At 47.3% G+C, this 25441-nt stretch overlaps 1 protein-coding gene across 1 annotated transcript in view; it reads left to right on the forward strand.

Annotated features, from left to right (window-relative positions):
* The window catches only part of SH2D4A (SH2 domain containing 4A), a 64716-nt gene that overhangs the window by 22614 nt on the left and 16661 nt on the right, over positions 1 to 25441 (forward strand). Inside the window, exons 5-8 of the mRNA XM_068970751.1 lie at positions 12282 to 12362; positions 20162 to 20273; positions 21760 to 21961; positions 24688 to 24818. Of these exons, the coding sequence (XP_068826852.1) occupies positions 12282 to 12362; positions 20162 to 20273; positions 21760 to 21961; positions 24688 to 24818 (526 nt within the window). The remainder of the gene's footprint in view (positions 1 to 12281; positions 12363 to 20161; positions 20274 to 21759; positions 21962 to 24687; positions 24819 to 25441) is intronic.

Below are 25441 nucleotides of genomic sequence, written 5' to 3' on the forward strand. Positions count from 1 at the left end.
GGCGGAGGGCTCATCAGTACTGGCCTGCCCTCCATTATCCAAACCCCTGGGCCAGATGCATTTTAGATTTCAGATTTCAGATTTTTTCAGACTTCATAAAAGAAATGCTGTGTCTATACTGTGATGCTGTGTCTATACCATGTAATATGTAGTGTCCCCAGTAGGGCTTAGTTACATTCTAATCAGTGACGGTAAATACTGTAAGTGGCCTCACGGTAGTCCAAGTCACGTTTTCTCCTCAGGATAAGTTGTGTACATTCAGAACTCGTTGGATTTCAGAATTGTTCGTAGGGATTGTGGACTTGGAGTAGACTTTTGTGCTATGGTGGCATAATGAAAGCAAGCACAGTAGGTAAATGGACTCAGAACTGGGCTTTCATTCTCATTCTGTGTCTGCAGGAGTTTGTTTTTCCTTATCTGTAAAGTGAGAGGCTTCTTCTCCCCAGTATTTGAAAAATATAACTTTTTAATGAAAATGTATCCAAATCACTGGTGACTCAGATGGTAAAGTGTCTGCTTGCAATGTGGGAGACCCATGTTCGATCCCTGGGTCGGGAGGATCCCCTGGAGAAGGAAATGGCAACCCAGTCCAGTGTTTTTGCCTGGTAAATTCCATGGACGGAGGAGCCTGGTAGGCTACGGTCCACGGGGTCACAAAGAGTCAGACATGTAGTATTTATCTTTGTTAGCAATGATTTTTTTTTAACTATATGAGCATGTGTTAATCATCCAAAAGCTATCTATCCATTTACCCATCCATCTGACCTGCCTCCCTACCTATTCACCCATTTATCTGTATAAACTAATATACATTGTATTGACCAGTTACTTAATAGCATCACATAGTACATTTTATAACGACTGACTAGTCTACTTCGGATATTTTGGGTGTAATACAAATGTTTACGTTTGATTTTTATTAAATCATGTTCACCCATAACAAATTCCCTTTTTATAAAATTACCTCATTGCTACAAATTTACAAATTTAAAGATTACAAGCAAATCTAAAAACTAAGACCCTGAAAAAATTTTTAAATGCACAAGAATGGATTAGAACAAGAGATATTTTTTAAAGGCTTACCCTCTGAGGAGGAGCTGGCACCCCACTCCAGTATTCTTGCCCAGAGAATCCCATGGACAGAGGAGCCTGGCGGGCTACAGTCCATGGGGTGGCAAAGAGTTGGACATGAGTGACTGTCTGGGCACACTCTGAGGGAAAAATATACAGATCCAATTGAGAGGCGTTTAAATGGTCTGTCGCCACGGAGCACAAGACCGCTCCTACGCCTGCACCTGCACAGACATCACTAATGGATCACAGCTCTCCTCCCCGCAGCCAGGGCCCCTTCCTCTTTTGTGCCCTGTCCGCACAGACATCACTGATGGATCGCAGCTCTCCTCCCCGCAGCCAGGGCCCCTTCCTCTTTTGTGCCCTTGTCCGCACAGACATCACTGATGGATCGCAGCTCTCTTCCCCGCAGCCAGGGCCCCTTCATCCTTGTGCCCTGTTGGCAGATGCTCTGTTTGCAGAGAGGAATCTTCGTGAGTTTCTTTCTAGCTCTAAATACTCATGATTCTAATCAACTCTCCTGCCTGTGTGGCCTGAATGTGAATATCTTCTCAGGTCTCTGCAGCTGTTAAAGAGGGTTTCTATGCAGTTTCACTGGGTAAATCATGTCATCGGGACTGGACGTTCACATCTGAGTGGGAATTGGGCAGGGGTGTGAGGTCCAGACCCAGCAGTACAGGGTGAGGTTAAGCCGGCCTCCTGTCTGGAAATAAAGTACAAATTATGTCCTCCCTAGTCAACTGGCTGTCGTATCCTGAGCTTTTCCCCACAGCCCTCCACCCCCAAACTCAAACTTGTATCTCTTGGCCTACCTGGGCCTAGTTAATCTCCCTACATATAAAAAATGTAGAGACCTGTATGCTTCCTTTCATGGAACCAGAGCAGTGAACAGCCCAATCTTTGGGTCTGCAACTGGACCGTTCTGTACCAGTGGAACAATGCTTTACTTTATATCTTCATCTGCAGATGGCTTTATCCAAGGAGGTGTCTTCTAGAACAATGAAAGGTTTGCCTCAGTTCTGAGGGTGGAGACTTTCTGCTTCACCCTCATATTTGGTCGTGGTGGTTTAGTCGCTAAGTCGTGTCCGACTCTTGGGACCCCGTGGACAGAGGAGCCTGGCAGGCTATAGTCCATGGGATTCTCCCAGCAAGAGTACTGGAGTGGGTTGCCACTTCCTTCTCCAGGGGATATTCCCGACCCGGAAATCGAACCTGGGTCTCCTACACTGCAAGTAGACCCTTTACCAACGGAGCCACCGGGGAAGCAAGGAGCATATCTGGGGGATTTGAGAAGAGTTGCTTAACCCCTGCTTCAGGATTTAGAAAACTTGGGGTCCAGTATCTCTATCACTCAAGATAATCTTTTTAAAAATGTTTTTTAAGAATATATTTATGTAAACTTAAAATTTTCATTTTAATAAATGGATGGCCAAAAGTAAGACTGGCTGATTAAGTACTGGATTTCTTGAAACTGTAGAGGTGACACAATAGACTGCTGGTCTGGGAATGGGGGCTGAAGAGCTCTGTCACTCTAGCGGAATCAGTTCCCGCCGTAAAATAGGGATTAAATTAGCAATATTGTTCCTTTACGAAGGAAGCTGGAAAACATGTATGCAGACGCTTTCCTAGTCTTATCTCATGGAAGCAGCAAGAACTGTCCCCTGAAGCCCTTCAGCTGTAAGATGCTGCTCTCACGTCGAGCACAGCCGTGGTCCTTGTCATTTTTCAGAGGAGAGGATGGAGGCAGCCGGAGGCTGTGTGGTTGCGCAGTTGAGGAGGAGGCAGAAAAGATGCCTAGATCAGGGCTGACCGCGTGGCGTGTATTCCGAAAGCTGTTACCTTCTGCAGAATACCTGCCCTGCCCTTGCTCTTGGCCGTGGTGACAGCACTTGGGAGACTCAGAACTGATGGTCTGCTTAACGTTTAGTGAGAATGTTGTGGTTCTCTGTGGAGGACAGCAAACGCTCCAGCGTTGCTCAGAGTCTGTCGCTGAGCCGGAGGTGATGATAAATAGCAGAACTGAGCTGTCACCCAGCCAGGTTCTGAGACAGGCAGGTTGGGAAGCAGAGGCCGTTCTCAGGCAGAGACAAGTCTGATGGGGACTTAATCGGAGCCCGAGAAATGGCAGGAGAAGCACCATGTGAACAGGCACCCTCCCCGGGGGAGTTTAGGAAGAACCAGGAGCACCCTTCTGCTGAGCAGAGAGACCCTTAGGGACCCCCCGTGTTGACAGCCTCCCATTCCCCCGAAGCAGTCAGTGTGTAACCCCTTCCTGCAGGAGAATATGGGAGGGAGCAGGACTGTCTGAATGTGGTCAGGAGAGGGGTGGCTGGGGTGCTAATTCAAAGATAAGCCCTTGTGTGTGTTTGTGTCGGGTGATTTGTAGGCTTGGCACTGACTCTCCATTAGTAGACTGACTGTCCTTGCCCCAAAGAGGACCTTGAATAAAACTATCTGCTCACTTTTAGATTTTATTTCCAGAGAATTACTTGTTTTTACAGAAATGGCCTTCAAAGTGGACAGTATTGCAAAACAGGAGATTTTAAAAAAATTAAAACACAAACATCTGGAAATCAAAGCATTCCAAAAAAAGAGAAAACGACCTTGAAGCTAGCATATTAAAAATCCTTGAGCAGGACTCTTCCCTATCAAATGTTGTATCGTCTTTAACCACATGGAGCTGGAGATGAGACCGCTTGCCTTTCCACTCCTAGTGTGAACACGCGCGCGCGCGCACACACACACACACACACACATATGCCCACACACACACACACACGCACACACCTCCCACACTGCCCAAGGCTCTGGTACCTGCATTTGTACCTGTCATTCCACTAAAGCAACTGATGAGAAAAACATGACGCTAAAACGTGCGCTTTGATTGTAAAGTCAGCCTTGAAAGGTGTGGCGTCCAGTTGTGTTTTGAGGTGTCACTCTGACTTGTAGGTGACGTTCCGTTCCGTAGAGAGCAGTGAAGCAGTACCTGTAAGATGACATGCAGACGTGGAGAAAGGCTTCCTCTCAGGTTTCCCTTCTTCCTTACCTCCCTCGTCCCTCCCAGAGCAAGGTTGTTAAGCTTGCTGTCTACTCGGTCACCAGTAATTCTCTGAAGCTGGATTTCGGTTGCTTGTAAAGGAGAGACTCAGAAACAAGATGTTGCAATCAGACCACTTGGACAGGATGGAAAAGAAAATGCTTGTTTTTTACTTTTGGACTTTTATCCATCTCGAGGCACTGCTGTCTGGCAACCAAAGTTTGGGGTTCTCTGTGGCACAGGCTTTCTATTGAGAGTGAAAAGTAGGGCTTCCCCAGCCCAGTGGGAAAGAGTCCCCCTGCCAAGCAGGAGACATGGGTTCAATCCCTGATCTGGGAAGATACCACATGTGGAGGAGCGACTGAGGCCACGCACCACACCTACTGAGCCGGTGCCCTAGCGCCCGGGGGCCACAGCTGCTGAAGCCCGCGCGCCCTAGAGCCTGGACTCTGAAACGAGAAGCCGCCACAGTGAGAGGCCCACACACTGCCCCTGGAGAGCAGCCCCCACTCGCCGCAACTAGAGAAAAGCTTGTGCAGCCACAAAGACCCAGCCCAGCCAAAAACAAATAAAACTGTAAAAGAAGAGTGAGAAGTAGTGTTAGCGTAGCTCCCTCGGTGGCTTAACCTTGGCAGGTAGTATGCAGGTGGAGAGCCCGCCTCCACCGAGGGGTAGATGCCCTGTGCCAGGGCTTGGTGGAGTCCTCACGGGGCAGCTGGCTCTTGTCTGCAGACAGATGTGTTCCCGGTCCCCCGGAGGGACTAATAATGAGGAAACCCCTGCAAACAGGAGGGGAGATGTGCTCCTGAAATGCACTTGGAATTTTGAGGGTTGAGTTGGATGTGAACAAAAAAGGGAGATAAAATTCAAAACCACTAACCATGTCCCTGACGTCCGTTCCCTCCTAGTCTACACGAAGGAAGCATTTCAGTATTATTTTTTGTGAGAAAGTATTGAATATTCCAAGTAAAAACAGTTGAGGAATTAACTGGGACCATTTTATTAATTCAAGAGTAGAGCCATAATCAGAGTCACAGTTTCCCAAGCTGACTTTGTGTAACTGTAATAGAATTTCATGGTAGTTTGTAGAATAAAATTTGGTATAAGCTAGACTCACAGAATCCTAAGCCTTTGAAAGTAAAAAGTGAAAATGTTAGTTACCAAGTCAAGTCCAATTCTTTGTGACCCATGGACTGTAGCCTGCCAAGCTCCTTGTGCTTGGGATTTCCCAGGCAAGAATACTGGAGTGGGTGGGGAATGGCAATTCCCTTCTCCAGGGGATCTTCCTGACCCAGAGATCGAACCCAGATCTCTTGCTCTGCAGGCAAATTCTTTGCCATCTGAGCCACCAGAGAAGCTCCAAAAGCCATTTAAGCTGTTGGAGTTTTAAAAGAAGTATGTTATGTAAAGAACTTAATATAAAGTGAATTACAAAAAGAGAAGAACAGTTCAGGTGTTGAGAGTTGTACATTATAAAACTGTTGACAACAACTTCATGCTGGGCTGTGCCGGTGATGCCAGCATCGATTCATTTATCTGCCTCACTGGGAGAGCGTATGTTGGGGAGAAAGGTACAGACCCTGAGTCAGAGGACCTCTCTGGGGCTCAGTTTCCGGTTCTGAAAAATGGAGGTGAAGTAGCTACAAATCACTGGGTTGGATGTGAGAATCAGATGAAATGACATAGAGAGGTGTTTCATAAAGTATGATATACGACAGAACTGCTGCTGTCTATTATGATTTTTTAAAAAATCATTTTACTTGTTTATTTTTGGCTGTGCTGGGTCTTGATCACTGCTCGAGCTTTTCTCTGCTTGGGCTCAGGAGTTGTGGCTCCCAGGCTCTAAGCACAAGCCCAATAATTATGGCTCATGGACTTAGCTGCTCCGGGGCATGTGGGATCTTCCTGGATCAGGGATCAAACCCGAGTCTTCTGCTTTGGCAGGCAGATTCTTTACCACTGAGCCACCGGGAAAGCCCCAAGTTTCTATTATTGTTTGTTGGTGGGTTCCTATTTTATTTTATGTCAGGACTTCCCAAATGAACCGCGTTTGAAGGCTCTGACTACTCTCTTAGCGATCCTTTATTGCTTTCCTATGTATGTTCTGTTCTGTTATATTTGCTGCTGCTACGTCGCTTCAGTCATGTCGGACTCGGTGCGACCCCAGAGACGGCGGCCCACCAGGCTCCCCCGTCCGTGGGATTTTCCAGGCAAGCGTACTGGAGTGGGTTGCCATTATATATGGTAAATACATAAATATTCATGGTAATATATTTAAACATAAGAGGGGCCTCTGAGACGCTTTCGTATCTGAAGCACGTTGCCCTAACAACCCGGACTAGCTCTGATAATTGTGTTTCCGAGGATGTTACTTTCCGGTCCTGCTGTCTGCACATTGCTTGGAGGAGTCGCGGGTGAGGTGTGATGCTGGTGGGCAGCCCTTCATGCGGCATGACCGTTCCATGCTGAGCTCTGCTCAAAATAAACTCAGACACTAGAGATGACGGGCTTCCCAAGTGGTGCTCGTGGTAGAGAATCCGCCTGCCAATGCAGGAGACCTAAGAGACTCGGGTTCAGTCCCCAGGTCGGGAAGATCCTCTGGAGGAAGGCCTGACAACCCACTCCAGTATTCTTGCCTGGAGGATCCCCACAGACAGAGGAGCCTGGCGGGCTACAGTCCGTAGAGTCACACAGAGTCGGACATGACTGAAGCGACTTAGCGCGCCAAGACAATGCATTATTTAAAGTTAGGTGCCGTAAAATTACACACCAAAACACTGTATTTTCAGATCAGGCTCTCCAGGAGTCTCCATGTATAGATTTTGCTAGAAACAAGGTTAGAGGAATGGGGAAAAGATCTCTAGGGTCTCCATTGTCCTAATTCATGTCTCAGTGAAATCTCTCCACGGCGACCACACCGTATTTTCAGCAGTAAAATTGATTGTCCCTTTTTCCTCTTGTTGGTCTAGTTGGCATTGTGAACGTACCTCCACTTTCTCTGTATTATTATCCTTTGTCACTTTGTTGAAGCGCAGTTTTATTATTATGCCTCTCTGTTTTAGAAAGAAAAAAAAAAGAAGTTAAACCCCAGTGTGCTCAGAAGCTTCCTGTTAGAGCCATCACTGGGAAATTCTCTTTTTACTTAAAATGGCTGGGCATAGAAATAGGAATCTGATTATTCCAGTGACCTGGTTAGCAAAGTGGGGAGACAAGCCATCGATTTTTGGGGGGAGGATTTGAATTCAGGCTCTCTTATTAGTATTAAAACTAGCCTGGGACTTTGCTGGTGGTCCAGTGGTTAAGAATCTGCCTGCCAATGCAGGGGACCAGGGGTTCGATCCCTGGTCTGGGAAGATTCCACGTGCTGTCTGTCCATGGGATTCTCCAGGCAAGAGAACTGGAGTGGGTTGCCATGTCCTTCTCCAGGGGATCTTCCTGACCCAGGGATCGAACCCTAGTCTCCTGCACTGCAGGCAGATTCTTTACCAACTGAGTTACGAGGGAAGCCCGAGAGAAGTCACTGCAATGAAAAGGCCACACACCACAGCTCGAGAGTGGCTCCTGCTCACTGCAACGAGAGAAAGCCAGCCCTCGGGAACAGAGACCCAGCACAGCCCCAAGCAAGTAAAATTAAAAAGAAACTAGATGGAGTGTCTTCTCATGATTGAGCAAGTGCTGGTGAGTTTATAGTGTGTTCACTCATTCACCAGGTATTTATTGAGGCCCTACTAAGTGCCCAGCCACTCTTCTCTTTGCTGAGGCTCCAGAAGTCAGTGAGTCAATTAAGCCGATGTGGCCTTTGCCCTCACAGAGGTTATTATGCCGACCATCAGTCTATGAAAGAACACCGTGGATTTAAGAGGTGTACGGACAGGAGGAGCAAATACTCAACCCAGCGGTTTGTTTTCAAACGTAAACTCTTTGATTTTTAACTCCTGGATTCATCATTTCCTTCTTCACCATAAAAAAGCCAATGCTGAAAATGTTCTGTCTTTTAGAGCTTTTCGGTTTATTGGAAACAAAAGTCTCTTGACATTTGTTTGATTGCATAACCCTACTTTCAAACAGAGTAAATATTTGGTTAGAAGCTGGAAGGAACCACTTTTCAAACCAGTTTAAAAAGGGAATATAATTAGAATAATCTTTGTGTGACATACAGTCTCTGGAGGAGATACAGTTTGTGACCGTGTAATAGTGATGTTGCTGGCAGAGTCTTTTGTTACCGCATTGCTTATGTGGATTTGAGTGGCCATACTTCCGATTTTAACGTAATTTATATGTATTTATAAAGCCCATTGGTCAGTGTGGAGGGGCTCTGCTCCCAGGTCTTGGTCCGCACTGATTGGAGGGGACCATTCTGACTTGGTGTCTGCAGAAAGTCAGCTGTCTCCTGAGGTCGTTGGCTTTCAAGCTTTCTCCTTATTTTCTGAAACTTTTGCATAAATACTGCGTGACAGTTTTTGGTTTTAAATAAAGCAAATAAGAAGCAGACACAATTGCTTTCATTCTGCCGGTAGAGTTTCAGCAGCTGCGGAAGTCTCTGCGATGATAAGGATGGGAGGGGACAGTCCAGGCTTCTGTGTGTGAGAACAGACAGTGGGATGCCCCACGGAAGAAGCAGGCTGAGAGGACGTGGGTGTCAGTCTCTGCTTTCCTGTCTGTGTTCAGGTGGCCTTACCTTTGTGGTAAAGGGATGACACTTGCTTTGACACCCTTAATGTGTTAAGAAGGTCAAAGGATGCATCGATTTGAAAGTTCTTTGTAAGTAAAATCTATGTTGGGAAGTAGGTGGTTTCCCAGCCTTTCTTGTGTTACAAATTGGAATGTGTGTGTGCGCGTGCGTGTTAAGTTGCTTCAGTCGTATCTGACTCTCTGTGATCCCAGGGACTGCAGCCTTCCAGGCTCCGCTGTCCATGGGATTCTCCAGGCAAGAATACTGGAGTGGGTTGTCATGCCCTCCTCCAGGGGATCTTCCCAACCCAGAAGTCAAACCCAGGTCTCTTACATCAACTGCGTTGGTAGGCAGGTTCTTTATCACTAGCACCCCCTGGGAAGCCCCGCAAATTGGAATAACAACAGTCTGTTCCCTGGAACGCAGCATCACATGGAACCTTCGGAGAAGCTTCGTTCCTCTCCAGGGCGCCTCTTCATCCTCTGGTTGGGGGTGCTCAATGTGCCATCCTCAGCTTGCCTGCCTCTGCTACTAGAGCCGTGAATCGTTGCCTTTGAGCCCTGAATCTGGCTGTTTTTCGGTAAAGGAGATCTCTTGCCTCACACTCCCTCCAGTCTATTCCGTTGTACGTGATGTGTTTCATGAATCTGGAAGCGTGGACGTGTATCTGAATGAACGTGCTCTACACAGGACTGGAGTAGCTTCTTTACATCATTTTAACGCTTTGGAATAAGAGCAAATCTTGGCTCACCTTTACAATGAGAATTTTTAAAAACGTGGTTCTTAGCACTTGTGAACAGTTTTAGAGTTGACAGTATGTTCTAGACACATGGAAGGATTTAAACAGAAGTACCGATCGCTGGGGTGGTTGTTAAATTAATCAATTATTTATGCTAAATCTTGTCTACTCAAGAACCAACTTGTGAGCGAAAACCTAAACCGTTCAAAGGAAAGAACTGTCAGTTCTGAGCGGCACCAGTAGGTGGCGCTGACGGTCACCAGAGGTCCAGCACCAAGTCCTGGAAACTGGTTCCTGCCTCTATGCTTAGATTTGAGTTATTTTAAGAATACTGATAACGCTGTAATATCTGAAAGTGCAGAAGCCGTGAGCATGTTGCTAGTGAGAAGGGGAACACGATGATTGCAGACGAAATTCAGATGGAGATTTTTTCAGAAGCAAGTGGTGAGAACAGACTGTTGTGCGTGTACATGAGGTAGTCAGTGCGGTTGAAGGAACACTTCTAAGGGACAGAGAATAACTCCTGCAGGGCGTCGAAGGTGCTGTGTCCAAGCAGACAACAGTCATTGGCAGGTGCTGGGGGGAAATGCTCGACAGTGTAGAGCACGCCCTGTAAAGAGCAGTGTCAGGCGCGTGGAGTGGAGTGAAGTGAAAGGCGCTCAGTCGTGTCCGACTCTTTGTGACCCCGTGGACTGTAGCCCACCAGGCTCCTCTGTCCATGGGATTCTCCAGGCAAGGATACTGGAGTGGTAGCCGTGCCCTCCTCCAAGGGATCTTCCTGACCCAGGGATCAAACTGGGGTCTCCTGCACTGCAGGCAGATTGTTTACCAGCTCAGCCACCTGGGAATTAGCCTGATGCTTATTTAGGAAACAACTGCAGGCTTGTTGAGGAGCTGATCATGGTGGAGGTGCTGCCGATGAAACCCTGGTCCAAAGCTCTGCACGTGACAAAGGCCCGAGTCCCTCTGAAAGCCACGAGTGGAGGGTCGGGGCTGCGGGACTGTCCACGGCAGCTGTGAATGTATCAAGGGAGCGCGGTTAGCTGCCGCCTCTTTTTCAGCGTAGAGGAAATTGATCCTTTTTTGCAAAATGATGCCCCACAGATCTCATATCACTGAGGGAAGGGAGAATGAACCTGTTTTTAAGGTTCACACTCCCTTTAGCGGAAATGCATTCAAAGACCGCAAGCCTGAGCCCTTCAAAGCCATCTCAGGCTTCTGAACAGACCAACTTCCCCAAAGCCCGCTGGGCGCCTTCTCATCTGCTCATCAGGAGAGGAACTGGTAATTGTCCTGTTGTGCTCTAGGTGCGGGAGCTGCATCCTTTTGTTAACATAATAACAAAATAAGAGAAAGAGAGAATGTGGCAGGTAGTGATTGTGAAACCTATACGATTCATTCATTGCCAAGTAGCAGGCATAAGGGGCTTCCCAGGTGGCGACAGTGGTAAAGAACCCACTGCCAGTGCAGCAGATGTAAGAGACGCGGGTTCAATCCCTGGGTCGGGAAGATCCCCGGAGTAGGAAATGCAGCCCACCCCAGTGTTCTTGCCTGAAAAATCCCATGGACAGAGGAGCCTGGCGGGCTACAGTCCAGAGGGTCGCAAAGAGTCGGACACGACTAAAGTGACTTAGCACACACGCACGCACACAGAGGTGGCCGATGCCAGCTATCACCCGCGTTATTTTGGAGGTAATTATTCACACAGGTACCGAACGGCTCGGGCAGCTGAGAAGTGCAGCGTCACAGGCAGCCAGGTGCCAGCTGTGGTGGGGGAGGGGCGGGATTGAGGTGGCCCTGCAGGTTTGTTTTATGACATGGAAGTGACCCTAAGTCCCCCCGTGCTCTGCGCTGAGTCTTAGCACCAATGCTGACCTCCGGCTGAAATGTTTGCAGGCAATTTCTGACCTATGCCAGGACCCAGGAAGGAGTCCTCAGGTATAAGGCTCAGAAGTGGCGGTCCCATGGGTTGAGGGTGACTGTCTCAGCCACACAGGTTACATGGCTGCAGGCTGGCCACAGCCCGGACTCCACGCTTGGGCCAGGGAGCAGACAATGGGGCCGGTGTGACTGACCTGGTCTTAGGAGGCCCCTGGTGTGCTATGCCAACTCAGCCACAGAGCCTGCGGGGGAGGTGTGGGGCCCACAGGGGTGGCCCCGGGGATCCCCACAGCGGAACTGGGAACCTCATGGGCAGGAGCCGGCTCCTGGAAAACCTGAGTACGGTGGCAGAAGCCCAGATTCTGAGCTGGGGCGTGGTGGCACGGGGGACCCTAGGCAGCGGTGGGCGCCAGGGAGAGGGGGCAGGGCTCGGGCACCAAGAGCTCCGGGGGTGTCCCCAGCCCTGGATGGGGAGAGAGGCGAACGCAGTGCTGTGGTCACGACTAAGGTCTGACCTAAAACACCGGGGGAGGCTGATCAGGAACTGAGAGAAAGAGCTGAGATTAAGGAGTAGTGTTGATGTCTTATTACCGTAATCCCAGGGGTCCTGGGGCCAGCCGGGAGCAAGACACGAGCAAACCACCAGCCCTCAGCTTCTGGGCAGTAACTCACCGCTGACCCTACTGAGTGCAGACGCTGGGGTTTCCTATGGAGTTTCATGGAGTCAGGAGCTCACCTGTTGCTGGGACATGCATGGGTCCAGCAGTGGGGATGGGCACAGTGTTTGGGAACATTGCCACAAGGGAAGCATTAGCAGACGATCTTCTGAAATGGCATTGCAGCTCTAAATGGCATAAAAATGTGTTTCGTTTGATTTTTAGCTGTCCTCCAGCTCCTCAAGAAATATTCACCAAATGTTGGCAGATTCTGTCAGTCGTATAAAGGAGTTCGGATTTCACCAGGTAAAAGACTCCCCTTCCATCTCAGGGGCGAAGTGCAGAGCCAGTTCTGCTGATGTTTCACAAATTGGTTTATTAGCCTCATGCAGAAATGAAATTAAGTCTTGAGAAGCTCGTGAACACAGCTGTTCATCTTTGCCTGCTGATCCAGAGTGGGAGAGTCTTGAGCATCGCGGAAAGAGCAGGTGCCAGGATGTATCAGCTGGACCCCTCCCTGAAGACCTGATACAGTCAGAGTGGGCGGTGGCCAGCACTGGGGAGACTGATTTCAGAGATAAAGGAAGCATGAAACTTGGCCGAATCTGGATTCAGATCAGGTTCCCCAGCGTCCACCGCGTCTCAAGTCTGTCCCTTTGCACCGAGTGACCTCTGTGTCACTGTGTCCACAGTGCTCACGGGACCTCCAGGTGCTCAGCTGTCTGGGTCTGTGTGGACGGAGGTCTCCTGGCCCCCTTGTCCTGCTGTCTTGGTCCCAGAGATGCTCTCAGGATAACTGAGGCAGAGACTGGGAACCTTGTAGGGCTTGACCCACGGAAGATCGGAAAAAGTGGAATAAGAGATGAGGCTGTGAAAAGAAGGATCTGGCCGCAGTGGGGTGGCGGGGATGGTGGCTGCGGTGAGGGCGGCCCGGCCTGGTTCCCATGGACAGTGTGACCCAGGCCCGTTCTCCTCTGTGGGGCCGAGCCTGGCCCACGAGCACGCACGTCATAGACTGGAGTCACAGGCAGCCTTGGAGCTGCAGGCCTGCTGTGCAGCTATTGTAATAGATGCCTCTTTCCAGAAACAGCAGCCACAGTCACTAAAGGCACTTTCCAGGGACACTGCCCTGTGATGTCATTTTACACGCAGGCAGGCGGGGCAGAAAGGTCAGAAGGTCTTCCCTGTTCGTTCAGACCCCTGTGTTGAGGTCCTCCCGAATGCCGGCCTCTGCTGAACAAAACAGCTCGCATCCTGCCCTCAGAAAGCGGCTGTTTCTGACGAGGAGACAGATGATAAAGCTGACGTGTGAAGTCAGGTCCTAGGAGCTCTGGAGGAAAATAACGCAGGATAAGGGAGCTGAGGACAGGCCAGAGAAGGCTGCTCTGCAAAGTGGGTATTGGAGCAGAGGCCTGGAGACCGAGGCTGGGGCCATGGGCTGGCTGGGGAAGCCCGTTCCAGGCAGAGGGAACCACATGTAGGCAGGCACAGAGGCGAGAGCCCTCGGACGCGGTGGAGGAAAGACAGAGAAATGGGTGGGTGGGCTGGAACGAGCGGCCAGGGAGGGAGCCGGTGGGACTGTCTGCATCAGCCATGAGCGGCTTTGTGTTGGGGACCTTTGACAGCCCCCCTGCCCATCTCCAGCTCCGTGCCGTGGCCCCTGGGCATCTGGACCAGTGTCCAGCCTCAGCCCCGCTGCCCCTCCACTTCCTGGCCTTCATCCTGGACCTGTGGGCTTCAGCAGACAGACAGGTTCCTTGTCTTCAGTGGACAGACAGACGTTTCCGCTTCTAAAGAGGAAACGAGGGTTTTCTAAATAGAGAAAATAAAGCCTTGTAAACTTGTAAAGCCTTTTCTAAAAGTACATTTTTCTGGAGGAATCCTTAGGGAAACTCAGGACAAGTTCTCGAGTGTTCTAGCTGAGCTGAATGAACATAGCGGCCAAGGTCAGGTCTCACCCGCTGTCACTCTGTGAAACTCACTGATTCTGTCTCCTTCCTCCCTGTGCCCGTATGCATTGATGCTGTGGATGAAAAAGGAATGTGACTTACTAAACACAGCGCTCTCAGACACTGGGGTAGCCCCTAGCAACTGAGCACCGCCCAAGTTATTATTTACTTAATATATTTCCTTAAGGAGACCCACTTTGCAAACTTCTTGCTTTTCCTAAGCAACAATATGCATGATACCATAGTTTAGTATTGTAGTTATATTTTTTTTCTGGTTATTTAAAGTCAGTTTCAAAAAGGCAGGTGTCAGACAAACAAAGCTCCACTTGGAAGTTTTTCCTGTTTGAGCTTAGAAATTGCGACCAGCACTTGGGATTGATTTCAGGCTTGCCAACAGCTTCGTTAAGGCAATGGCAAATTTTAATAGTCATTCCAAACACCAAAAGTTCTTCTTTGGTTTTTGTAATATTGACTAAAGAAAGGGGCTTAGCTCTAGGCAGGAAAAGAGTATAAGAAGAAAAAAGCGAAAACAAGCAAACCACAAAAGTTTTGATACATTTGAGGTGAAGTGCAATTACTGAATTATCACCATCTTCTGTGTTAACCAAGATTTAATGGTGATTGAAACCAGTTTCACAGTGTGTATTTTACTTGTGAAATCATTTAACCACGAGAGAGTCTATTTCTCTATAGAAAAGCACAAAAGAGAAAAGCCATCATTCTTGTGGTGCGGAGCAGAGCGCGCCCAGTCCTCCCTGATGGTCAGTTTCCCTCACGGCTCAGCTGACAGGCTGCGTCTTGCTGCATTTGCACCGAGCTGTAAATTCAGCTTTCTCATGAGCACTCAGAAGGCTGTCCTCAAATAAACAAAGGATTTTTAAGTGATTTGGTGTGTAACATTTCTCTCTGGTTAAAAACAAATTCCCTTGAATGCACTTAATGCTTCAGAATGGTAAACGTTAAAATGGTTGATGGTAAACTTAATATTATGTAAATTTTACCACAATTTTTTAAATGTTACGGTGGTCAGTCAGTCAGTTCAGTTGCTCAGTCATGTCCGACTCTTTGCGACCCCATGAATCGCAGCACACCAGGCCTCCCTGTGCATCACCAACTCCCGGAGTTCACCCAAACTCATGTGCATGGAATCGGTGATGCCATCCAGCCATCTCATCCTCTGTCGTCCCCTTCTCCTCCTGCCCCCAATCCCTCCCAGCATCAGGGTCTTTTCCAGTGAGTCAACTCTTTGCATGAGGTAGCCAAAGTATTGGAGTTTCAGCCTTAGCATCAGTCCTTCCAAAGAACAACCAGGACTGATCTCCTTTAGGATGGACTGGTTGGATCTCCTTTCAGTCCAAGGGACTCTCAAGAGTCTTCTCCAACACACAGTTCAAAAGCATCAATTCTTCAGCACTCAGCTTTCTTCACAGTCCAACTCTCACATCCATACATGACCACAGGAAAAACCATACCCTTGACTAGACGGACCTTAGTCGGCAAAGTAATGTCTCTGCTTTTGACTATGCTATCTAGGTTGGTCATAACTTTCCTTCCAAGGAGTAAGCATCTTTTAATTTCATGACTGCAGTCACCATCTGCAGTGATTTTGGAGCCCAAAAAAATAAAGTCTGACACTGTTTCCACTGTTTCCCCATCTATTTGCCATGAAGTGATGGGACCAGATGCCATGATCTTCGTTTTCTGAATGTTGAGCTTTAAGCCAACTTTTTCACTCTCCTCTTTCACTTTCATCAAGAGGCTTTTTAGTTCCTCTTCACTTTCTGCCATAAGGGTGGTGTCATCTGCATATCTGAGGTTATTGATATTTCTCCCAGCAATCTTGATTCCAGCTTGTGTTTCTTCCAGTCCAGGGTTTCTCATGATGTGCTCTGGATATAAGTTAAATAAGCGGAGTGACAATATACAGCCTTGATGTACTCCTTTTCCTATTTGGAACCAGTCTGTTGTTCCGTGTCCAGTTCTAACTGTTGCTTCCTGACCTGCATACAGGTTTCCCAAGAGGCAGGTCAGGTGGTCTGGTATTCCCATCTCTCTCAGAATTTTCCACAGTTTATTGTGATCCACACAGTCAAAGGCTTTGGCATAGTCAATAAACCAGAAATAGATGTTTTTCTGGAACTCTCTTGCTTTTTCCATGATCCAGCAGATGTTGGCAATTTGATCTCTGGTTCCTCTGCCTTTTCTAAAACCAGCTTGAACATCTGGAAGTTCACGGTTCACGTATTGCTGAAGCCTGGCTTGGAGAATTTTGAGCATTACTTTACTAGCGTGTGAGATGAGTGCAATTGTGCGGTAGTTTGAGCATTCTTTGGCATTGCCTTTCTTTGGGATTGGAATGAGAATGGACCTTTTCCAATCCTGTGGCCACTGCTGAGTTTTCCAGATTTGCTGGCATATTGAGTGCAGCCTTTGACAGTTATGGTGGTAGTTTTATGTAATGGTATTTTACCACAGTAAGTAATATTTCAGGTCCACTACACTTCAGTAAAAAATTTCCTTTCCAACTAAGACTCATGTTTCTTATTTTATATTTTTCCTTCTCAAAAAGGGTGCTTTTAAAAGACGTTTTTGTATGTATATATTTCTAATTTTCTTTAATGAAGTACAGTTGGTATACAGTATTGTGTTAGCTCCAGGTGTACAGCACAGTGAGTCAGCTAGTTTTTTGTGATTATATTCCATCACATGTTATTGTAAGCTATTGAGTATAATTCCCTGTGCTTTACAGTTTATCTGTTGTGTATAGCCGTTTGATCCTAACTTATACCTCCCTCCTTCCTTCTCCCCTGTGGTAACTAAATCCGTTCTATATGTTTGTGAGCCTGTTTCTGTTTTGTATAGAGATGTATTTGTGTTATTTTTTAGATTCCACGTATACCTGATATCCTACAACAGTCGTCTTGCTCTGTTGTCCTTGCTTCACTAAGGAGGTGAAGTAAGTGGGTAATCTCTAGGTCCACCCATGATGCTGCAAGTGTTTCATTCTTTTTCATGGCTGAGTAATATTCAACTGGGAAGAAGTATCACGTCTTCTTAAGCCAGTTGTCTGTTGATGGGGACTTGGGTTGTTTCTGTGTCCTGGTTATTGTCAGTGGTGCTGCTATGAACTTTGGGGTGCATGTATCTTTTTGAATTAGAGTTTTCTCCAGATAGACAACCAGGAGTGGGGTCACTGGAACACGTGGTAGCTCTATTTTCAGTGTTGTAAGGAACCTCCATACCGGTTTCCACTGTGGCTGCACCAATCTGCATTCCCTCCAGTGGTGCAGGAGGGTTCCCTTTTCCCCACTCCTGCCTCGGCATTTATCTGTAGACTCTTTAACGATGGCCGTTCCGACTGGTATGAGGTGAGAGAGCACGCTGTGGTTGACTGGCACTTCTCAAGTACTTAGCGGTGTTTGGCATCTTCCCATGTGCCTATTGGCCATCTGTATGTCTTCTTTAGGAAAACGTCCATTTAGATTTTCTGCCCCTTTTTTGATGGGGTTGTTTATTTTTTCAGTGTTGAGTATATGAGCTGTCTGTATGTTTTGAATATTAACCTCTTTTTGATCGCATCTTTTGCAAGTATTTTCTCCCAGTTCCCTAGGTTGTCTTTTCACTTTTTTGATGGTTTCCATTACTGCACAGAAGCTTATAAGTTTAATTGGGTCCCATTTGTTTATTTTTGTTTTTATTTCTTATGCCTTGGGAGACTGAGTTAAAATATTGCTATGATTTGTGTCAGAGAATGTTTTTGCTATGTTCTCTTCTAGGAGTTTTATTGTATTGTGTCTTATACTTGGGCTTCCCAGGTGGCACTAGTGGTTAAAAAAAAAAAAAAAACCTCACCTGCTGATGCAGGAGATGTAAGAGATGGATGTTCGATCCCTGGGTTGGGAAGATTCCCTGGAGGAGGGCATGACAACCCACTCCAGTGTTCTTGCCTGGAGAATCCCATGGACAGAGGAGCCTGGTGGGCTACCGGCCCTGGGGTTACAAAGAGTCGGACACTACTGAAGCGACTTAGCATGCACACATATCTTAAACTCAAAATTTAAACCATTTTGAGTTTATTTTTGCGTGTGGTTTGAGGAAGTGTTCTAGCTTCATTGATTTCCATGTAGCTGTCCAGCTTTCCCAACACCACCTGCTGAAGACAAGTCTCTGCTCCATTGTGTAGTCTGGCCTCCTTTGTCATAGATTAATTGACTGTGAGTGTGTGTTTGTTTTTGGGCTCTGTATGCTGTTCCGTTGATCTATACGTCTGTTTTGGGGCTGTTTCCATGCTATTTTTGATTATTGTAGCTCTGTAGCATAGTGTGAAGTCTGGGAGGTATTTTGCCTCCATCTTTGTTATTTTTCCTCAGGATTGCTTTGGCGATTCTGGGTCTTTTGCAATTCCATATAAACTTTAGGATTATCTGTTCTAGTTTTGTGCAAAATGTCATGGGTCTTTTGATAGGGATCACATTAAATCCGTAGATTGCTTTGGGTAGTATGGCCATTTTAACAATACTTACCCTTAATTTTTCCATTCTTTTGAATCATTTTCAATTTCCTTTATCAGTGTTTTATAGTTCTCAGTGTAAAGGTCTTATTCCTAGGAGTTTCTTGTTTGTTTGTTTTGTCTTGTTTGACATGATTTTAAAATCACATTTAAGTTTCTTTGTTAGTCTTAGGAAATGCAACAGGTTCCTATATATTAATGTTATCTCCTGCTACCTCGCTGAATTCACTTATTAATTCTAGCATATCTTGTGTGGAGACTTTAGGGTTCTCTGTATAGCGTATCCTGTCATCTGCAAATAGTGGCGGTTTCACCTCTTCCCTTCCAATTTTTTCTTCGTCTTTTACTTCTTTTTCTTGTCTGATTGCTATAGTTATGACTCCCAATATTATGTTGAATAGAAGTGGCAAGAATGGGCATCTTTGCCTTGCTCCTGTGGGAAGTTTTCAGCTTTTCACCACTGACGATGGTGTTTGGCCGTGGGTTTGTTGTAAATGGCCTTCATTATGTTGAGATATGTTCCCTCTAAACACATGCTGATGAGAGTTTGGCTCTTTCACATGCTTTTTCTGCATCTGTGGAGATAACCTTGTGGTTTTTGCCTTGTCTTCTGTTGATGTCGTGTACCTCATTGATTGATTTGGATATGTAGAGTCATTCTCGTGACTGTGGAATGAATCCAACTTGATCATGGTGTAGGATCCTTTTCATGTATTGTTGGATTCAGGTTATAAATATTTTGTGGAGGAGTTTCGCATCTATATTATTCAGACATTTGGCCTGTAAATTTCTTTTTTTTTGCCTGGTTTGGTGTCAGGCTGACGCTGGCTTCATAGAATGACTTTGGGAGCATTTCCTCCCCTTCAGTCTTTCGGAGGAGCTTGAGAAGGATTGGTATGAATTCTTCTTTGTGTGTGTGGTAGGATTCCCCAGTGAAGCCATTTGGTCCTGAACTTTTGTTTGCAAGCAGTTTTTTTTTTTTTTTTTTTAAATTATAGATTCTACTTCACTTCTAGTAACTGGTCTATTCAAATTCACTATTTCTTCCTGACTCAGCCTTAGTGGAGTGTATTCTTCCAGAAATGTGTTCATTTCCTTTGGGTTGTCCACCTTGTTGGTATATAGTTGTTCATAGCATTCTCTTACGATTTTTAAAATATTTCTGTGGTATCAGTTGTTAGCCTCTCATTTCTAATTTTGTTTACTTGAGTTCCCTCTCTCTCTTCTTCCTGAGCCTGGCTAGAGGTTTGTTACATTTGTTTATCTTTTTAAAAAAACCAGTTGTTGGTTTCATTGATCTGTTCTATTGTTTTTGAACTCTTTTTATCTCCTCTCTGGTCTTTATTATTTCCTTCTTTTTGTTGACTTTGGATTTTGTTTGTCCTTTTTCTAATTCTTTTAGGTGGTAAGTTGGGCTGTTTGTGACTTTTTTCTTGTTTCTTGAGGAAGGCCTGTATTTCTATGAACTTCCCTCTTGGAACTGCTTTTCCTGCGTTCCATGGATTATGAAGCTTGTGCTCTCACTTTTGGGCTTTCGGTTCTCTTCCATCCGTCTCATTTTTGTGCCCACTCTGTGCGTGGCACCTGCCTCATTGCAGGAAACTGCCAGAGCTCCTCACTAGTGTTTGTTCCTGTTTTTTAAACAGAAGAAAGTGTTAGTGAAGCAAACACAAGATGAAGAAATAAAACAAACAGATGAAGAGAGAACCAAGGAGATTTATACAAACTGGAAAGAAGATTCGGAGTGGCAGGCTTCTTGTAAGTACCCAGAGGCCTCTATAACAGTGACACGAAACCAGCTTGTTCACTTAATAATATGACAATCTGGGAAACACTTAGAATGGTTGTCCAGAGATATTTTTTAACACTAAATTATTACTCAAAGGCTACGGGCCACCTTTTGAATTGCAGAAAGGTTCTCAGCTCATCTTTGCACCAGCAACATTATAATGTATCTAAGTGATGGAATGGTATTTAGCTATGAAAAATGTTTTGGAAGAGTGTTTAATGTCCTTAGAATATATTTATATCTTTTTAACTTGGAGAAGAAAAATGATTATAAAAATAGTATGAAAAGCATCCCTATTTTAAAATGTCTAAGTATATGAGGGAAAAGACGTGGAAGGTTAACGTATTTACATTAGTTTTCTTGGGGAGGCAGGATTCAAAGTTACTTGTTGGACTTCTTGTTTTTGTGTATTCTCCTCAGCTTTCAACAGTGAGCACATCTCAACTTTGTAATCAGAAGACACAGGGATGACAGGCAGGCTTGTCGCATCCTTGCCACACCTGTGGCTGAACCCTGCTTCATTCTGAGTTAGCACTGCCCAGAGAGGGTCCTCCTGGGGAGAGGCCAGTGCCGATGAAGCAGAGCAGAGGGTGAGCGAGGCTGATGCTGGGAGGACTCGGGTGTGAAGCAGGGTTAGGGCTTCCATCTGACTTGGACTAGGAAGCCCTAACTGCCCGATCGTCCTTTGAGGCAGCGGGAGGAGCCAGGGACGGGCATGTCCACAGAATGTTGGGAATTCCTTTACAATGAACACCATTAAAATGACAGTTTTTGTGAAATGAAAATGTTCACCAGATCCCATCACTTCTATGCAGTGAAATCTTAGTGTAATGGACGATTTTAGGCATTTCTTTGAAGTCAGACATAACAGATTCTGACCAATAATGCCTGAAATGCAGATAAATACCCATAAGGCTTATTCTTACATCCTGCTTTCAAGTCCATGATGCTCGGTTGCTGGAATAAAAACTGCCAAAGCAACAGCCCTTCTGTGTTACAAAGCATGCACCCACCGAGGCTGTGACTGGCCCTGTAAGAATCATTTCCTTCTTCGGTCTGGGAGGCCGAATCACTCGTGGTTCAGCCACGCGGACTCTGAGTGTGGCCTCTCTGCCCACCCACCCGGTCCTCCGCCACAAGCCACCGAAGAGCCCCTGATGGTCTGGGGAGGGGCGGTCTCTGGGCTTGAGGATGAGACTGCGGCTTCACCTTGTATCATCCTGAGACCCTGCTGACTGGACCCTCGCTCGGGCTGAGACTCCTCTCTGCCTTGGCCGCTGCAGGAAGTTCTCAGGCACGGGGCTCCCCTTCCCTCGCCCCAGTCTCGCTCTCAGCGAACCCTGCAGAAAGAGAGGACAGGCGCCGGGTCCTGACCGCTGGGGGCCGTGCCCTGTTCCCAGAGCCGCTCTGCTCACAGTCTCCGTGGGCTGACTCGAACCCCGCTGTCTCTCCTAGTGCGAAAATCCAAAGCCGCTGATGAGAAGCGGCGCTCCCTGGCCAAGCAGGCCCGTGAGGACTACAAGCGGCTGTCGCAGCGGGGGAGGAGCGGCAAGGGGCAGCAGGGCCCCCCGGGCGGCCCCCCGAAACCCAAGAGGCCCCCGCTCCCCCCCAAGCCTCATTTCCTGAGCCCAGCAGGACAGCCACACACACCTCTCAGGTGAGGCGCCGGGCGGGTGGCTCTAAGTGTAAGTAATTACAGGTAAGTTGCGTGGCCGCTTTGGGGACAGAAGCTGCCAGTACCATTCAGTCCGGCCCCACCTCCCAGCCTACGATGCTGAGACACCTGGGCAGGGCTTCATCCCTCCTCGCCTGTAAAATCCCCACTGTGGGTACCACTAGCCCAGTAACTTCCTGAAGATACCTAGACAGGTTAGTGACTTCACATGCCCCCAGCCCAGCCCCTCCCTGGGGACAGCCAGAAAGGGGAGGGGGACCGTTGAGGGGTTGTCCCAGTGGGAACCCCGGGCTTGCTGGCCTTCATGTCACCGGCAGAACTCCATTTTCCACAGATCAGGATGAAAGGTTTGATGACAGTTCTCATTCTGGGGCGGCCTTTCCAGGTGGCCCCCGGTAAAGGATCTGCCTGCCAGTGCAGGAGATGCAAGAGGCGCAGGTTCAATCCCTGGGTCAGAAAGATCCCCTGGAGTAGGAAATGGCAAGCCACTCCAGCGTTCTTGTCTGGAACATTCCATGGACAGAGGAGCCTGGAGGGCTACAGTCCATTGGGTCGCAAAGAGTCAGACACAACTGAATACATACACTCATTCTGGGATATACAGCTAAGCTCATAGGTTGAGAATTTGGAAATGTTTCTTTTTTTAAATGCAGGCTTTATTTGATGATGACGATTACCTGAGCTTTGAGGGTATTAGGCAGAACAATTTGTTTTGGAAGCCCCTTAATGAAAAATACAGTGGTACCACAGCAGAAACTCCCATACCTTATGTTGTGTTTTGTTTTAATTAATTTATTTTAATTAGAGGCTAATTACTTTACAATGTTATGATGGTTTTTGCCATACATTCACATGACCTTCTGTTAACTGATTATATAATTATTTTCTCCCAGTTATTGCTATTATATGATTTGGTATGTAGAAAGATGGTATTTAAAATAACTGAGAGAAATCACATATTGATTTAATGAAATACAACTGTCTGAAGCCTTGTCCTCTGTGACATAAAAACTAAAAACCCTTCTCTGTTGGGAGTATGGAAAAATAAAGAACAAAGCTTTCCCTTTGTATGAGGTCAGTGGTTATCTTCAGGGTTCTTTCCTAATGGGAATTACGAACTCAGAGGGAGCAGGGGGTGGGCGTTTCCTCTACTGTGATTATTTCTTTACTCAGTTGAAAGGTTCCATCTGGGGATTTGCAGGCTGGCACAAAATGACCACATTCTACAGAGTGGCTGTTTGGGGAATGAGTTTTTCCTTATGGATAACAAAACAAGGAAGACCCCACACTGCCGTGACCGGACGCAGAGCGTGAACTCCTGCCCAGCCCTTCCCACGAGCCTGTCGCCGTGTCAGGCCCAGGTCCCCGCAGGCGGGTTGCTCCTCCAGGCTCCCCAAGGGTGGGAGCGTGCCGCCATATGTCTGCACCCAGGGTGTTTTTAGAGCACAGCCTGTGTGACTGATGGCAACAAAGGTGCCCTTTCACGAGGGTTTAAGATGATGTTTTAAGCTCGGTTAGCTCATTTTTTCCAGCTTAAGCCACTTGCATGAAGTGCTTTTTGTGAGGTGGCCAGACTGGATGGTGTCAGGGCTGGGATTTCAAACAGTGATGACCCAGGTCAGCTAGCAGCCAGCCCAGGGCAGGACAGACACGGACTGTCCGTGGCGTTTCCGCTTGATCGCCGAAGATTTCCTGAAGGAAAGGACCTAATCTGAAAGTTTGGGGGAGAAATTAGCGTGTAATCTCGTGTGTGCATGTCCGCTCCCCCGGAAGGTCGATTATTATAGGCTGTTTTCTCCAAACTGCTATGTTTCTATGTACTTGCATGTACATCACGTCTGTATATGTACACACTGACATGTATGTCACATGTAACTCCTGGTAGCATGTGTGGTAGCATGTGTTACCATTAAGACATATAAAGAATATTAGTTAATTTACATGCTATCCAGTAGCTCATTCAGACTCATTGTTTTTACTTTGAGTTCTGCTCAGAATTAGTGGGCCTGGGACTTGGAAATACATTTATTATTAAAACACTGCAGCGTTGCTTTTTATAATGGAAACTGACTTAAGTCCCAGAACTTAAGTTCTGCTACTGACTTGCTTCAAAACCACGCTGCTGCCTGTATCTTTCTCTTAACTAACCTTCAAACACTCTTCTTTCTTTTACTTTCTGTTTCTGAGACTGCCTTTTAGCAGAACTTTTGAAAGTGTGTCAGAGAAGGAAGCAAGTCAGGGAGGTTAGTGGAAACAGGAAGAAGAGGAAATTGATGAAAGTGTTGGGGAAGTTTATGCATGGCATTTGGGTTCTTCTGCTTGCAAGCACTTGCTCTCCAGGAAAATATGGGGTGCGGGGCAGAATATTTCACTTTTTAGCGCGGTTTTCTCAATTTTTAATTGGGAGTTAATGGAGCTTCTCACTCAAATCAAAAATGAGTTAAACACTGTGGTGTTAACTCAAAGCCATGAGTAGTCTATAGGACCGGCAGGGCAGATCCATTCCCCACCCTGTTCCCTGCCTTGGAGGAGCCCTGTGACTGCTGTGTGCAGGGCCCCACCCCACGAGCTCAGCTGTGTGATCTTCAGACATGTGTTATATCTTTGTGTGTGTGTGTGTGTGTGTGTGTGTGTGTGTGCACGTGAGTTTTGAAAGCATTATTTTCAAATCCGGTGACTCTAACTTGCAAACCTTTTACGAATGTCAGGAATCAGAGAGTGACGAGGCCGGCGTCCAGCTCAGCCCAGGAGGACATCAGGCGCTGGTTCCGGGAGGAGCAGCTTCCTCTGCGGGCGGGCTACCTGGCGGACTCGGACAGCATCGCCCCCTGGTTCCACGGTGAGTGTGCGGTGCCGACCTTGGCGGCGGGTGAGCCAGCAGGAAGGCAGGACAAAGGCTCCCTTCCACTTGAGCTGCCCCGGAGAGGCTCTGATACTATTCTCAGAAAGTGGATTTTCCCAGCTTTCTCAGGGAGCAGCTGGCTCCTGCCAAGTGGCCCACAGCCTTGGTGGCTGCCAGCACAGGTTGGTTGATCATCCCAGATGGACACCACAGGGCGACTGGCGAGGCATTGCCCCCTGGGCACCTGCACAGGGCACTCGGTTGTGACCCCCCACGGATGGCAGCACCGTCAGTCCACTCCCCCCAAGCAGCGAGGGGGCACCAGATGTGGTCGGAAGGGCACAGGCCACGTGACCTTGGGCAGATCACGTTCTCTCTTGTTCTTGTTGTTTAGTTGCTAAGTTGTGTCCGACTCTTTGTGACCCCACGGACTGCAGCACACCAGGCCTCCCTGTCCTTCATCATCTCGCGGAGTTTGCTCAAACCCATGTCCATCGAGTCGGTGATACCATCCAACCATCTCATCCTCTGTCATCCCCTTCTCCTCCTGCCTTCAATCTTTCCCAGCATCAGGGTCTTCTCCCATGAGTCAGTTCTTCCCATCAGATGGCCAAAGTATT

Source organism: Capricornis sumatraensis, chromosome 4 (assembly GCF_032405125.1).
Source record: "Capricornis sumatraensis isolate serow.1 chromosome 4, serow.2, whole genome shotgun sequence".
Lineage (NCBI taxonomy): Eukaryota > Metazoa > Chordata > Mammalia > Artiodactyla > Bovidae > Capricornis > Capricornis sumatraensis.